Raw genomic sequence first — 14,132 nt, forward strand, 5'->3', positions numbered from 1 at the left:
CTGACAGTTTCTGAAAATAACCTGGGGATAGGTTTGACTCTAGCACAGGGAGAACTTTCTAACCCTTAAGAGTTCCATAGGTGAGCCACACAGTTGGAACAATTGAGTCCCTTATCCTAGGACATGGTCAAGCATCAAGGACGAAATTGGGCCGTACAGCTTGCCAAGGCTCTGTGAAATCGAGCCCTGGGCTCAGTGGCATTTCTTTGAAGACCCCAGGGCCGTCTTTGCCACAGGGTGTTTGAGGCCCCAACTTACTGACTTTTAGGAATCTTTTTCAATTCAGCATACCCTAAAAGTTGGCTGCTCAATCTGCTGGGCTCGGGAGATGACCCCTACCTTTCTCCCAGTCCTCCCAAGGCCTTGGATATACTAGAATTCAGATAGGTTAGAAAGCAGAGATCTTGTTCCTCTCCACTGCTAGCTGACCCAGCACCTCGTGTTCTGGGACACATAGCACCCTGGAAATTTTGCACATTTCTGACCACTGACTGCCTGACCTTTTCCCTTTGCTCTGTTGATTTCTGCCCCCACCATGGTTTGAACTCTCTGAAGCTCTTGGCTCTAACCCGTGGGGTGAGGTTTCCTTTTCATCTCTCAGGTAGAGGCTCTGCCCAGGTCCCCACCTCCTCTTTCCCTGCTTAGAATTGGCCATTTTGGGTACTGACTGTCAGCAGTTGCTCCTTTCCTGCCAGCATGTCACTCCTCTCCAGGCCCTGGTGTGGCCCATCTTGACAAGGAGCTTTCATTCTGCTGTGCATTGGAGTCCAGCTCTTTCTTCAGCAGTCTCAGAGTACCCCCTCGGTCTCTCCTAACTCAAGGCTGTTCAGATTTGATTCCTAGATTGACAGTGGTTTCCTGAAGTTTCCTGGTTTCTTGAAACCAGATGGTAATAGAATCTTTCCTAGACGGAGAGATGTTAGAGGTGTGTCCCCCCCCCCCGCCCCCCCGTTTCCTCTGTGGCCCAGCTGTGAGGCTCTTGCTCCTACTTGAGACCTTTCAGAGTGGTTTCCTTACTCAAAACTTTAGTAAAAATCTGTTGCACCACGGGTTTAGGACTTTGCTTTCTAGAGCAGTATTTTCTACCTGCCTGTCCCTAAAATCAACCCCAGTTGAGGAGCCATTGTAGCCATTGACTAGCCCAGCAGTAAGGTCCCTTCCAGTTTTTGGTGTTCTCTTCTGTTAGATTATGGTAGAACAGTGAACACTGTGTTCCTTTTGCAGTACTTCCTTATATTGGTCTCCAGAGTGATTTAGCCACAAAAAAAGTAGAAATGACACTTAGTTTTGCATGGATCCTGACACACTAATCCCTTAATTCGCTTATTCACTTGTTCATTCTGCTTACTCCACAAGCCTGAGTGCCGACCCCATGTCAGGCACCATTCTTTCGGCAGTGGGATTCAGCAGTGAACCATGCACATCCCTGCCCTTGAGGCTCCTACACAGGGGAGGTCACCACACACAGATTACAGTCACATATAGAAGGAGGAAGTGCCCTTCACAGGCTTGCTTGACATTCCCTTCGAGTTCTTGTGTACCTCTGCCCCTGATAGCTGACCCCTGTGGGCCAGTGTACTAAGATAATATAAAGTCTCCTTTCCCTTCTCTGCTCCAGCTCCTACCCCACATAGGGAAGCTTCATGGCATTTCTTTTCCAGCTTCTTAAGGATGCTCAAACTCCAAATTTTCTAATTTTGTCGATTTAATCCCCAAGGGAGATTTGGAAAAAATTAGATAGGTCTTTCCTGGGTATACAGTCTGTACCCTATCCAGCAGTTTGAACACCTGTAAATCTTTGGGGAGGATTTAGAAGCCTTCTTAAAAGCATACTTTGAAGATGACTTGTGATGTTTTCCCAAACCTATTCCCTGATTTTGTTGGTTCATTCATTTATTTGTTAAATATTAAGCTCTTACTATGTGCTGGGCCCTGCATGGGTGCTGGGAATTCAAAGATTAGTAAAAATAGACATGACCGTTATATTTATATTACAGTCTAGCATGAGAGAGATGGTAATCAGATAATCCCGCAGACGTAGAGACAACTCTGTCCATGCTTTGGTGCTGGTGACCAGTCTGGAAGGCTTCTCTATGATAATGATGTGGGAGAAAGATTCCAGGGTGGTAGTTAGGTCAGCTTAGGGGAAAGCCTGTGTGAGGAAAGGCTTTCAGGAACGGGCAATCACAAAGTAGGCGACAGAAGAGCTCCCTGCAGGATCTCTTGAGACCTGCCAGATCCCTGCAAGGGAACCAAAACTTTAGTGCCTCCCACATGTGTTTGTGCAGCATTTCCTAGAGCATTTCTCAGGACCAACATTACACTTGGACATATTTCAAGAAATACTAGTTCATTGTGACCTGGGACCCTCAAACATAAACAGCTAAGGAAAGAGGGAGAATTGGTTCAGAGAAAGGGGATCGTTGGCACTAACCTTTCCAGTAGGCGGCTCTAAAGGAGTTGTATTCAGTAATTCACCAAGTAGTGGGACCACATGTTCCCATTCTCTTTCCCACCTGGTGAGACCAAAGGCTAGTTCGTTGCTAACTTCTAGGTCCTGAAAGGCAGAGACCACCACATCTTTTTGTCTTTGTAGCCCCAGCACCCAGAACTTTACCCGGCACATAGTAGATGTTTTCTGAATGAATGACCCTTGAGTGGTTTCCTGGGCAAGCCATATGGTGAGGCATCAGCTCTAGTGTGTAGTCATGCAGAATTGGACTCAAGGACATTCTGATGTTTGAATCTACATTTTTGTAGCATTAGTCTACTTACTTAGGAGCTAATGTTTATAACATGATGGGGTTTTTAAAAAACATTCTGTCTCTGAAAGCAAGATTGCATTAGATATGAAACTGAATATAACAGAATTTAGGAGGAAGAAAAGGGAACCACCAATACTTTTTCTAATGAAAGAAATTTCCTCTTTCTCTACCAGGAGCAGTATTCTATTTGACATTTTACCACAATCATTTACTTTTATTTCACTTTATTGCTTTATTCCCTTTCTTTGAATTTATATTTCTTTGAATTTTTTGTTTTTATATTTTTCCTTCTAAGAACTGTAGACCTGCACTCATTACAATCACAGTTTCAAATTATTAATGATTTTATTTGCTCTTACCTAGAATCAACATTTTCAATATAGTTATGTTCAAATGTTTTTAAGTATAGTGATTTTTAACAACAGTTTTTATCAGGTAAAATGGCGTGGCATGTTTTAGGATTCTCATTTCTAAAAGAAGTTGAATGCAAAACAATTGTAAAATAGTGTATTTTCTTTCTCTAGGATTTACTTACAAGACATAAATTGCTCAGTGCAGAATTTTTGGAGCAACATTATGATAAAGTAAGTATATGAAGTACTATTTTAAAATTGTACGTTTTGGGACACCTGGGAGGCCCAATTGTTTAAGTGTCCAGCTCTTGATTTCAGCTAAGACCATGATCTCAGGGTTGTGAGATTGAACCTGAGTTGGGCTCAGCCCTTGCTGAGCATGGAGCCTGCTTAAGATATTCTCTCTCTCTCTCTCTCTCTCAAATAAATAAAATTGTAAGTTCTGTACCAGAAATGAAAGATTTAAATTAGATTTTTATGCCAGGTACTTACTTATATTGCATATATAGTGGTTTTAAATGGTGCTATGATCATTTCTCTACTGAAACAAGGTATAGAGTGTTAACTTGGTCAGAAGCAGAATTTTATCTTTTTGATTGACACACTACCTTTGCATCTTTTCTTGCTTTAGGGGAGGAAATAAAAGTGCTTTGATGCCAAATGACAATATACAGTTAAGACAAAAAGAAACTTATCAGACTTAACTTCCTCTTCCTTTCCATCAGTTGCTTACATTCCTCCTGTTTCCAGGAGAGTGAAGGGTGGGTGGCAGCTGCGAGGGTGAGAAGAACACTAGGCTCAGAGACTCAGAAGTCCATCCTCCTTATAAAGTGAGGACACTGGACTAGCCCAGCAGGAAGGTCCCTTCCAGTCTGAGTTGGTGTCAGACTTCTGGTACTAAAACTCCCAGAAGTTCATGAACAATTCCGAGTGCCCTTGATCCGCACAACAGCCTTCAGGCCATAGTATCACATGCTCTCCTCCACTGCGTGCCAGCTCTGCCCACCCCCCCCACCCCCCCACCCCCCCGCCCATGGGTGCTTCCTTCTGCCAGACTGGTTTTACTGATGTGCTGTCCACAGTCCCGTGGATGCTCTTAGAGAAGTTAGGACACTAACAATCCACTTAAAATTCCCGTCTAACCCATGAGATTTGGCTTAGGTTTTCATTCTTCCACTTAGTCATTTGAATTTTGGAAATTCTAGGTGTACACTGTTGATACTTCATTGTTCACACAAAGATTTTGCAGGCAAAATCTGTGCTTTTGAACTCTTTTCTGTTCCTCTTACCCTCCCACTCAGTAACATCCATCATGTAATGCTGAGTGAATAGGAAGTCCCTCATAGAAAGCCTCATGAGTGGCTTAAACATTGCTGGTCATATATTTTTAGTTTTCCATTTGGATATAGTACATTTCTTTGCATGCATGTTGGTTTAAAATGGTAGCACGGTTATCTCAGGGGTACCTTTCTGTAGCAGTTAGAAGTGTGGGCTTTGGCACCAGACTGTCCAGAGTCTGGCTTCAAGTCCCAGCCCCACCTTGGGCGGCTGCCTTCAGAATCCTCCGCCCTAAAAGAAGGCTTGTAGTAGCACCCTAACTGTTGTTGTGGGTTGTTGTGAGGATTATTTAAGAATGTGTGTGTCGCGTGCGTGACAGCAGTGCCTTGAACACGGTAAGCAGTTAGTAAAACATTGGCCAGATTGTTTTATTGACTGGCCTCAAAGATTCTGTGACTTAACATACTGGAGTCTTAGTTTTAAAGCCCATCAAAGATACAACTAACAATGACAGTGGTTCAGTTTTGTAGTAAAATATTTTTCTACATGTTATTAATGAATGACATTGGTTAAAAGAATTTTAGGAAAATTTATGGGAGGCAGCTAACAGAAGTGTGTAGACCTTGTGGTCAGATCTGAGGAAGGAAAAATAAATTCAATAGATAGATAGATAGATATTTAAAAAAAAAGATATGAGGAAGGTAGGAGAGTGAGGAGCCAAGGAAGTGTGATCACACAAAACTATGTGATCAGAAATCCTGTATACTTGGGCCTTGAGCTTCCTAATAACCAAAAGCATAGAGGGAAACAGAATTAAACAATCACAGTACCTGTAAAATAAAACAAATTTCTCCCATTGGCGCTCTCAGGGGAATTCAGTCAGCACGGCATGTAGTGGACACATCCCTCGGGGTGACTGCAAGGCTGAACTGCAGTGTAGTTCCCTGAGCAGATCTTCAAGGAGCCCCAGCGGTCCCTGTCCTCGCCCCAGACTCCTAACCCAAGGACAAAATCACACATCCCTGGAGAGCACGTGGATTTCATGTGTACTCTTCAGGCGCTTCTTTGTCAGGAGAACCTCTCGCCCCTAAGCTTACTAAGAATTAGGCAGCAGAAAATTTTATCCTGCATTTTCTGTCAAGAGCTTGAGAGGTCTGGGCAGCCCCGATGACGCAGCAGTTTAGCGCCGCCTGCAGCCCAGGGCGTGATCCTGGAGACCCTGGATCAAGTCCCATGTCGGGCTCTCTGCATGGAGCCTGCTTCTCCCTCTGCCTGGGTCTCTGCCTCTCATTCTCTCTCTGTGTCTCTATGAATAAAGAAATAAAATCTTTTAAAAAAAAAAAAAGAACTTGAGAGGTCCATATTCTGTGTCACTGTCTAAAGGCAGTTCTAGTTTTAATCATTGGTTTGATGATTCTTTGAGGAGAAGGTAGCATTCACATCCTCTGAAGAAGTTGCCATCCCACCTCTGCCTAGAGAGAAACAAAAGAAAGAATGCATAGGCAGTTGTGGGCTAGCTCTCAGGCAGGGGTCAGGAGACTTTTTCTGTGATGGGCCGGATAGTAGATCTTTGAGGCTTCCTGGCCATGCAGTCTCTCTCGGCTCTCCTGTCTGTTGTGTTGAGAAAGCAGCCATAAGCAATACATAAACTGACAATACGTGAGTGAGCACAACTGTGTTCCAACAAAACTTTACTCATAAAAGCAGGTGGCAGGCTAGATTTGGTTCAGGAGCTGCAGTTTGCTAACACCTGCTCTAAGTCACAGATGAATGGCTGATAAGGACCCGTGGTAAAGCATAGGTACAAATAGTTTTAGCAAGTGTGTCTTGGCCCCTGTGTGTCCCTCATTTCCATTCCCTACCTCCTGCTTCGATCAGCTTCTTACCATGCCAGTGACGCCACACTTGTTAGTGAGCACCATTTTGTAAATCTGGTGGACATGTGTCACTTCCTGAGTGTGTCACGTTGTGCTTTCTCTGGTCTTCACTCATGCTGAGTCCTTCCCCATTTATCTCTGAAGAATACTCCTCCCCTTTCTAAAGGCAATCCCTGCCATTATTTAGGATTGGGCCCAAGTCCCAATTTCCCTAGGATACCTGCCTGTTCATCAGTGCTAAATTTCTCCTCATCTGTTTTTAATTATTTTCTCCTCTTGCTTGATGCATTGAAAGAACTGGTAACTTTTCTCTTTGTGGTTGTGCTTTGGACTCACCGAAGTACAAAAAAAAATAGGAATTTTCTAATTAAGAAATGAGAGAAACATTTTGAGACACTTTGAGAAACAGTTGGAGGGTAGGAGTTATGTTCTATGCATATGGAGTTTGGATGACAGAAGAGGACCAGATTTAAGCTGTATGGGCCTGGCTAGCACTGGGTGAGAGTGGGTCCCAGGAGCTGTCCTCCTGGAGGTCATCCTCGGGTGCCCTTGAGGAAGGCTGTGTGAGTGCATGAGACAGATGGGCAGCAAGTGGCCTTCGTGTGGTAGAAGTTTGTGTTCAGGAGCACCTGGGTGGCTCGGTTGGTTAAGCACCTGACTTCTGTTCAGGTCATGGTCTTGGGGTCCTGGGATCGAGCCCCACATTGCTCAGCCCCTGCTTCTCCCTGTCCCCCCGCCCCTCCCCTACTCACACTCTCTTGCTCTTCTCAAATAAGTAAAATCTTAAAAAAAAAAAAATTTGTGCTCAAGCTTTTTAATGTTCTCTAACCGATCTTTAAAATAGTAACTACTGATATGTTTTTTTTTATCTTTTAGTTCTTCAGTGAATATGAGAAGTTACTTCATTCAGAAAATTACGTGACGAAAAGACAGTCACTCAAGGTATGACTCATTTATTTTTACGTAGTTCACTTTTCTTCCCCTGTGTCTGAAATTGATGTGGGGAAAGGAAGATGTGCTGGTGTGAGTCTCACACCTTTGAGAGGAGATTACATTTGTTCATGGTCAAGATTTTTGTGGAAAGGAAGGAGTTCAGCCGTGGTCCACATAGGCCACCTGGCCACCTGCCTGTTAAGTAGGGATACCAGAATGGAATATACAGAATTTTGAAGAGGTCTCCACCTCTTAGCAGTGCAGTATTTTACATTTGGAATCCTATTTTTTGGAATTTAGAATTGCATCCACCAGAGGAAGGCCCAGTAGCTGTGGGACAGCACAGGCTTGTAGCATGAGGGTGGTTGGGGGTGGGGGGGTGCTGATCTTTAGGACACACAGGCCACTTTGTATCAAACTAGGGTAGGGATGGTTCCATTTGAAATTTAAATTTAAGATTTAAAACTCTGGAACAGAAAAAAAAATAAAATAAAAATAAAAATAAAAAAATAAAAAAAAACTCTGGAACAGGGTCTGGCAAACTATAGTTCACGGGCCACATCCAGGTCCCTGCCTGTTTTTGTTAATAAAGGTTTATTGGAACACAGATACATTCATTTATTTACATGAGGCTATTTCAGAGAATAATGCAGATTTGAATGGTTGCCGTAGAGACTATATGACCCGCAAAGTCTAAAACATTTCCTATCTGGCCCTTTACAGAAAGTTTGCTGACCTCTGCTCTAGAAAATTCTCATTGCAGTTAATAAAAGCATACACCTCACTCTGTCAGTAAGTGGTCCTGACAGGAACTATAGAGGAAATCACAGAGGATTTGGGGGGGACATCCTAATTCCATTTATACTTTTTGCCATGTCCACTTTAAATTCTACTCTGCCCAGAGTTCTTCCTGTCAGAGCTGTCTGAATTCATCTGATCAGGACTGCATTCCTGCTTCCCTTCCTGCCAGGGAGAGAGCACTCTTGAAGACCTTGTCTTTCTGTGAGAATGGACTAAAGGACATCAGGAGCATCTTTTATATTTTGTGTCCTTTGATAAGAACACTCTCTACCATCCACATTTCCAAAGCAGTCCTTTCCATATGGCCAGCTACTTCCTTCCTTTCCCTTAAGGCTGTAACTCTTACAGTGGGGACCAGTCATAGTCACAGTTTGGAAATGTGTCCCTGCTGAAATGGTCTGGTCAGGCTGGGGCACGTCCCACTCATTGCTGCTGTTCGGACCTTGCCTCCCAGCCTGGCCCATAGTCCAGCATCCAGGATCCTTAACGCCTTCCCTTCTCCAGGTGTGCTAGCTAGCGATAGCTGCGATAGGTCAGTCCTTTCATCGGGGGGGGGGGGGGGGGGCCTACGGTACATTCTGGCAGCTGTTTAAGGACGTTTTCTTTCCTGTACATCAGTGTAATATATATTTGTAAGATTTGTGATCTAGTATAGGCTTCGCTGTGATTCTAAACACAGTAAAGTAGCCTCTGCCAACAGCCCCTTTCTGTCCAAGGGCCATGACGCCCTGTCCTCCCAGCATCACGTGGATGTGAGCAGCTGGATGGAGCCTGCATCTTCTGAAGCCAAGGATGGCAGGCAGGATTACCTAGGGTAGTAGCGTCTAGGGCCAGTATCTCTTCCCGGGAAGGGGGAGCAGTGTAGTTTATTTGGCAAATCAATAGACTTTGACCAAATTCTGAATATTTGGGCTGCTTAGTAAGGAGAAGGGCTTTCAAGACCTTTCTGCCACTTATGAATTGCCAACATGAAAAGGAAAGTTAAGACTGCCGTTTGCAAGACCTTAGTCGTGGACATGAAGCTAGGCTTCAGGCTCCTACAGTTTCATAATACCTCATGAATGCATGGAGCAATTTTAAGGACCAGTAGTCCTTTAAAAATGGATTTTAATTTGTACTTCCCTTTTTGTAGCTACATTGGCATTTATTCACCCTATATTTATTTTACCAGCAAATGTGAATTCCCTGTTCAAAACCTCAGACTTTTATTTTTATATCTAAAGAAATTTTTTGAGTTACCAATTATCCTTCTCCAGATAACCAGATGAGCCATGTTTGGTATGTCTTTGGTTTCTATGATAGAACATGAACACCAGTAAAGCTATAACTTTCACATACTGAATAATAACTTTTGAGTCTTCATAAGAGTAAATACTTGTTGCTGCTTACCTTGAAAGTTGTATATTTCATGATTCAGATTAATGTGAAGCCTGAGCTTACCCTTTGCATTCTTTCTATAATTTCTTTATAAATCCTAAGTAGAATAGGTTTGTTCTCCTGCACCTCAGGTTATTCTTGATTTAATATGATGACATGTTGCTTAAGGATAAGTGTATGGAAGCTTTGGACCTGGAACCCTCTGTCCTGGGAAGTCCAGATAAATCACTTTTTAATTAAGATTTATATTTAAACAAGAATTATCAACTTCAAAAAAAAAAGAATTATCAACTTCTGACCATTTTCTTTGCTGGGTTTTTTTGTTTGTTTTTTGTTTTTTTTTAACGAGATAATGTAAATGCATATTTTAAAGAGTAGGCTCTGACAGTTTCAGATTCTGGGCCAAATGTGCCTTGAAATGTGTCAAGACCAGAGAGCAGTACTGGACACTCAGGTAGGTTTACCCCCGCAAGAAAGGCTGTGTGTTTAAGTGGCCAGTAGGGGGCACTCGGTAACGTTAGGTCATAGTTTCCGCTCAGCTCATCAGTCTTTTGAATGCCTACTAATATTCTGTGTTTGACAGTGGTGATTGTAAAGTGAACTATTTTTTTAAACTCTGATTTTACTTGAAATCTTGATGATAATGTAAGAGTTAATTGTTTAAATGTCTTCTCAGCTTCTCGGTGAACTACTCTTAGATAGACACAACTTCACAATTATGACAAAATACATCAGTAAACCAGAGAACCTCAAATTAATGATGAATCTCCTACGAGACAAGAGTCGTAACATCCAGTTTGAGGCCTTCCACGTTTTTAAGGTAGAGTACTAGAACCATAAACAATATTTTCCTCTAGAATTGTTAATCTCCTTTCATTTAGCAGTTACTGGAATATTCACCTCATTTTGGTGATCTAAGTGATACAATTCAGTCAATGTTTATATTTGTGCAGTATAACATTGAAACAAAAATAGACCCAGAAATGGTATACCAATCTGGGCTGGGGACAGAAAAATTATATATTAGAGAGGAGTGTCATTTATCTTTGGCATAGAATATTATTAATCACAAAGTAAAGGGTAATCAATCCATTTCTTACTGCTTTTCTTGGAGGTTTCAATACTTACAATCCATTCTAACTTTTTGTACCCAGAAATAATATCTGGCCATTTTCTTCTAAAATCAGTTTATATTTAATACCAGCTACTGAATTTCAGAGCATGAATGAATGCGTCAGTCCTTCTTGTGCCAAAACATAAAATCCTCCCCACCATACACCCATCTTATAAAACGAGGTCTTCCAAAGCCGAAGCCTCTGGACCGTGAGGTGAACGGGCGGCAGGCAGCTCTGCTGACTGCGGGGCCATCGCTGGGCACTTGTCCTTCCCCTGTGACTCACACCAGTTTCTCTCTACACAGGTGTTTGTAGCCAACCCCAACAAGACGCAGCCCATCCTAGACATCCTCCTCAAGAACCAGACCAAACTTATAGAGTTCCTCAGCAAGTTCCAGAATGACAGGACCGAGGATGAACAATTTAACGATGAGAAGACCTATTTAGTGAAACAGATCAGGGATTTGAAGAGACCAGCTCAGCAAGAAGCCTAATTTCCAATCAACATCTAAAATATTAAATCCAAATTCAGCATTTGCTGTTAGCTATTCAGCATCAGGCGCTCTTAGCGGTTCATGAGGAACTTTACTGCTATCCTGCTGTTAAGTGAACGGTTTTTCATTTTACCTTTTTGTTTTTTTTTTTTTTTTAGTCCGAGTTGGAGAACGTAGCTGCTGCTTTCTTGCACACTAGAGCTCACGTGGACTTTCTCTTGATCTTTGTGTCGTTTCAGAGTTCAAGGACTCTGTTCGCTGTAGGAGTTCTGAACGTGGCTAGGTTCCTGAAGGCAGATGTGTAGATGGTGGTGTGGTTTAGGGAAGAAGGGGATTGCTGTTATCAGATTAAGCCTGCGTGTTTGCATTGATTTCTGTTAAAGATCCAAGCGTGGATTCATGGGAAGGTTATCCGCCTTCGCTAAAGGAAGATGGAGCAGAGCTGTATTTGGAATCAGAGGGCAACTGTATCCAAGATACGAGCTTTTTGGGTGGATAAAGTTGACGTGCAAATAAATTGATAGCAACTTCTCAAAGGTGTGAAGCTTCATAAGGTCATAAGGAAAAATGTATATATGCTTTTCACAGCTTTCTAGAATTTTTTGACATTTGATTTTCTTGAGACTTGTAAACCTGGATATGTTGAAGGGTATTTGTTAATTTTACTTTTTGGAAGGTATTTTAAACCAGTAGAGCTAACAGTGACACCTTGCATTTCATTTCAACAATGCTTACAGGTTTCTTTTGTATATAATTCTTAGAATGCTCATTTCTTTTAAATGATTTAATTTGTACAGCAGAGGAATGTTACTGTATTAGTATGTAACTATTACCTAATATTGAGTTTTTGCAAAAAAAAAATGAATGCTCATATGTAATTGAAATACTTCCGATCACATGAAAATGCTGATTTAACATTTAAGTATCACAGCATTAAAAGAAAAAATGGAAACCAATCCTTTGTATTCAGTTACCTACTGGGGAGCCGCCAGTCCGGCTACGTATTCCTGCGCAATGTTGGCCTTATTCATTTAAATGAGTTGTGAGTTTTGCCAGATATGGATGATCCCGATTATGCTAAATTACTGCTGATTCTCCGTGTGTGGGGGAAGCCTCTGTAGAGCACCTTTTCCTTCTTAGACTAAGTAATCCAGTACAATAGTTGTGAAACTGAATAATTAAAACTTTGGCTTCTCTTAGGAAAAGAAGAGTCCCTAGTCCTAGGTGTCCTATGGGGAAATTTATTTTTTTTAATGTCCTGTTCCTTAATGCTGCAAATGATCAGTATTTATGAAGTAACTGATTTTGCACCACTTTTTGTTACTGTGACCACAGCAGAACAACGTCTCCTAGAACATATCTGTGTAAAGTTACTAGAATGGTCTCTGTTCATCTTAGTGATACAAAGATCACAACTAACAACAAATCAGAGTTTGCCAGTTCAAATTCAGCATGGCTGTAGCTGATTAAGAAATTTATATAATTACTCTTTGCTAGCCTCTCTCACTAATTGAATTATCAGCCAGCAAAATGAGACTCCCAGTGGATGTTTCAAGCGTGAGGTTTCCAGACCTCCTAGGAATACCAGTGGGGAAAATAGCTCCAGAAAACATAGCTGTGTTTGTATTCCATCTCACTAAAAAGGCAGTCTACATTACAATTGGTTTTTCTGAGGCTGTCTTTTCCAAAATCTGTGTAGAATAATTGACATTTTTCTATCGGAAGTACAGAAAGCGATCCAAGCTCCTCAAAGTGAAAATATCCAAGATGTTTAGGAAGGGAGCAGCGGACTTGACCGTGATGCAGCCTTCTGGTTCTCGTGGTCTAGTGCTCCATGTCTGGGTTTAGCGTGAAAACATTAGTTTCACCAAGTGGACAAAAGGTTTCCTTGCCAGGCTCGATCTTCGAACTTGAAACTAGAACCTAACTAGGCTTCCACTGGGGCGTTGGCTTCGCAGCACTAGCGCCTCCATGTGGAAGGCAGTGAGGGTGCAGCCTGTCAAAACCCACACGCTGCTGTTGCACTGGGATCTGGGCAGAGTTAAGACTCGTTTTGTTTTCTTTTTTCAACAAAAATGTGAAAACATTCAAAGTTGAAAAGTTGCATTTGAAGTTATCATTTAATATATTCATATTACCAAAACTGTAATACTGGAAGTGGTTTCTTTTTGTGTTATAAAGGTTTAATTTTACATAAGTCAGTTACAGTTACTCAATGTGATTTTTAACCCTTAAAAATAAAAAAGGTGGAGATGTATACAATTGTTAACAATGCCATGAAAGCATTTCCTTTCTCCTGAGGAAACAAATTTCTTATCAGAATATCTGGCTGGCCCTGTAATTTAAATTAAAATAAAATTTTGGAGAAACAGCATTGTCCGTGTTTATGGTGTCTCACAGGTAGTTGCATCTGTGTGTCTGCGAGCAGCCCCGGCACAAATCGTGCCACAACCTAACCGGAAACCGCACGCACACCTCTGCCAAGTCTTTCTTCCTATTCGGGGTCTTATTTTTGGTGTCAAATGCGACTTCCCCTTATGCTCCCTGGCCCTGCCTCTCACGGGTCAGCACTGTCGCACCTCGTGTGATGGCTTTTTTAGACCTTGGCATTTGGGGAGCGGATCCTCCGCCCACGTCTCTGTTGACCTATTGGGAACGTACGAGGATAAAAGTGGATCCCCGGGCAGGAGGGTTATAAGTCGGGCTCGATTACAGTGACGGCGAGATGGCCACGGAAGCGCCCGAGCGACCGTCTGTCCTCCCCTCCACCTTGGTCTGTAAATGGGGCGATGGCTCGGGGCGCGGCGCCTTCCTGCCGAAGCACGTGACGCAAACGACCTTCTGCTTATCTCTTCTGGGTAGCTGAGTCCCTCATCTCCAAAGATGACAGGGTCCCCTAAGGTCAGGACCTGTGACTTTGCCCTTCCTCCGATCACACAGGAAGAAGTGGCCCCGCCGAGGGGCCTCTCCCTACCCCGCATCCACGGGGCCACCTTCCCCCGGCAGGAAAGACGGGGTCTCGGGCCCCTGGGGGTAACGTGTTGCTCTTTCTCTCTAGAATTCGTAAGGACCCCAAGAAGGCGGTGACCAGAAGAGCTGCTGCGGGCTCCAGGCTTGTTCGTTCAGGAGACTAGAGGCT

The 14,132-nt window shown here is 42.7% G+C and overlaps 1 protein-coding gene across 3 annotated transcripts in view; it reads left to right on the forward strand.

The window, feature by feature from the left end:
• CAB39 (calcium binding protein 39) overlaps window positions 1-13,367 on the forward strand; it is an 83,182-nt gene extending 69,815 nt beyond the window's left edge. For all 3 annotated transcript variants that reach the window (XM_025463396.3, XM_035718131.2, XM_035718127.2), the window contains exons 6-9: window positions 3,290-3,349; window positions 7,150-7,215; window positions 10,061-10,204; window positions 10,805-13,367. In XM_025463396.3, coding sequence (XP_025319181.1) covers window positions 3,290-3,349; window positions 7,150-7,215; window positions 10,061-10,204; window positions 10,805-10,993 — 459 coding nt within the window. In that variant the 3' untranslated portion in view covers window positions 10,994-13,367. The remainder of the gene's footprint in view (window positions 1-3,289; window positions 3,350-7,149; window positions 7,216-10,060; window positions 10,205-10,804) is intronic.
• The last annotated feature ends 765 nt before the right edge of the window (window positions 13,368-14,132 follow it).

This window comes from Canis lupus, chromosome 25 (genome assembly GCF_003254725.2).
Source record: "Canis lupus dingo isolate Sandy chromosome 25, ASM325472v2, whole genome shotgun sequence".
NCBI lineage: Eukaryota > Metazoa > Chordata > Mammalia > Carnivora > Canidae > Canis > Canis lupus.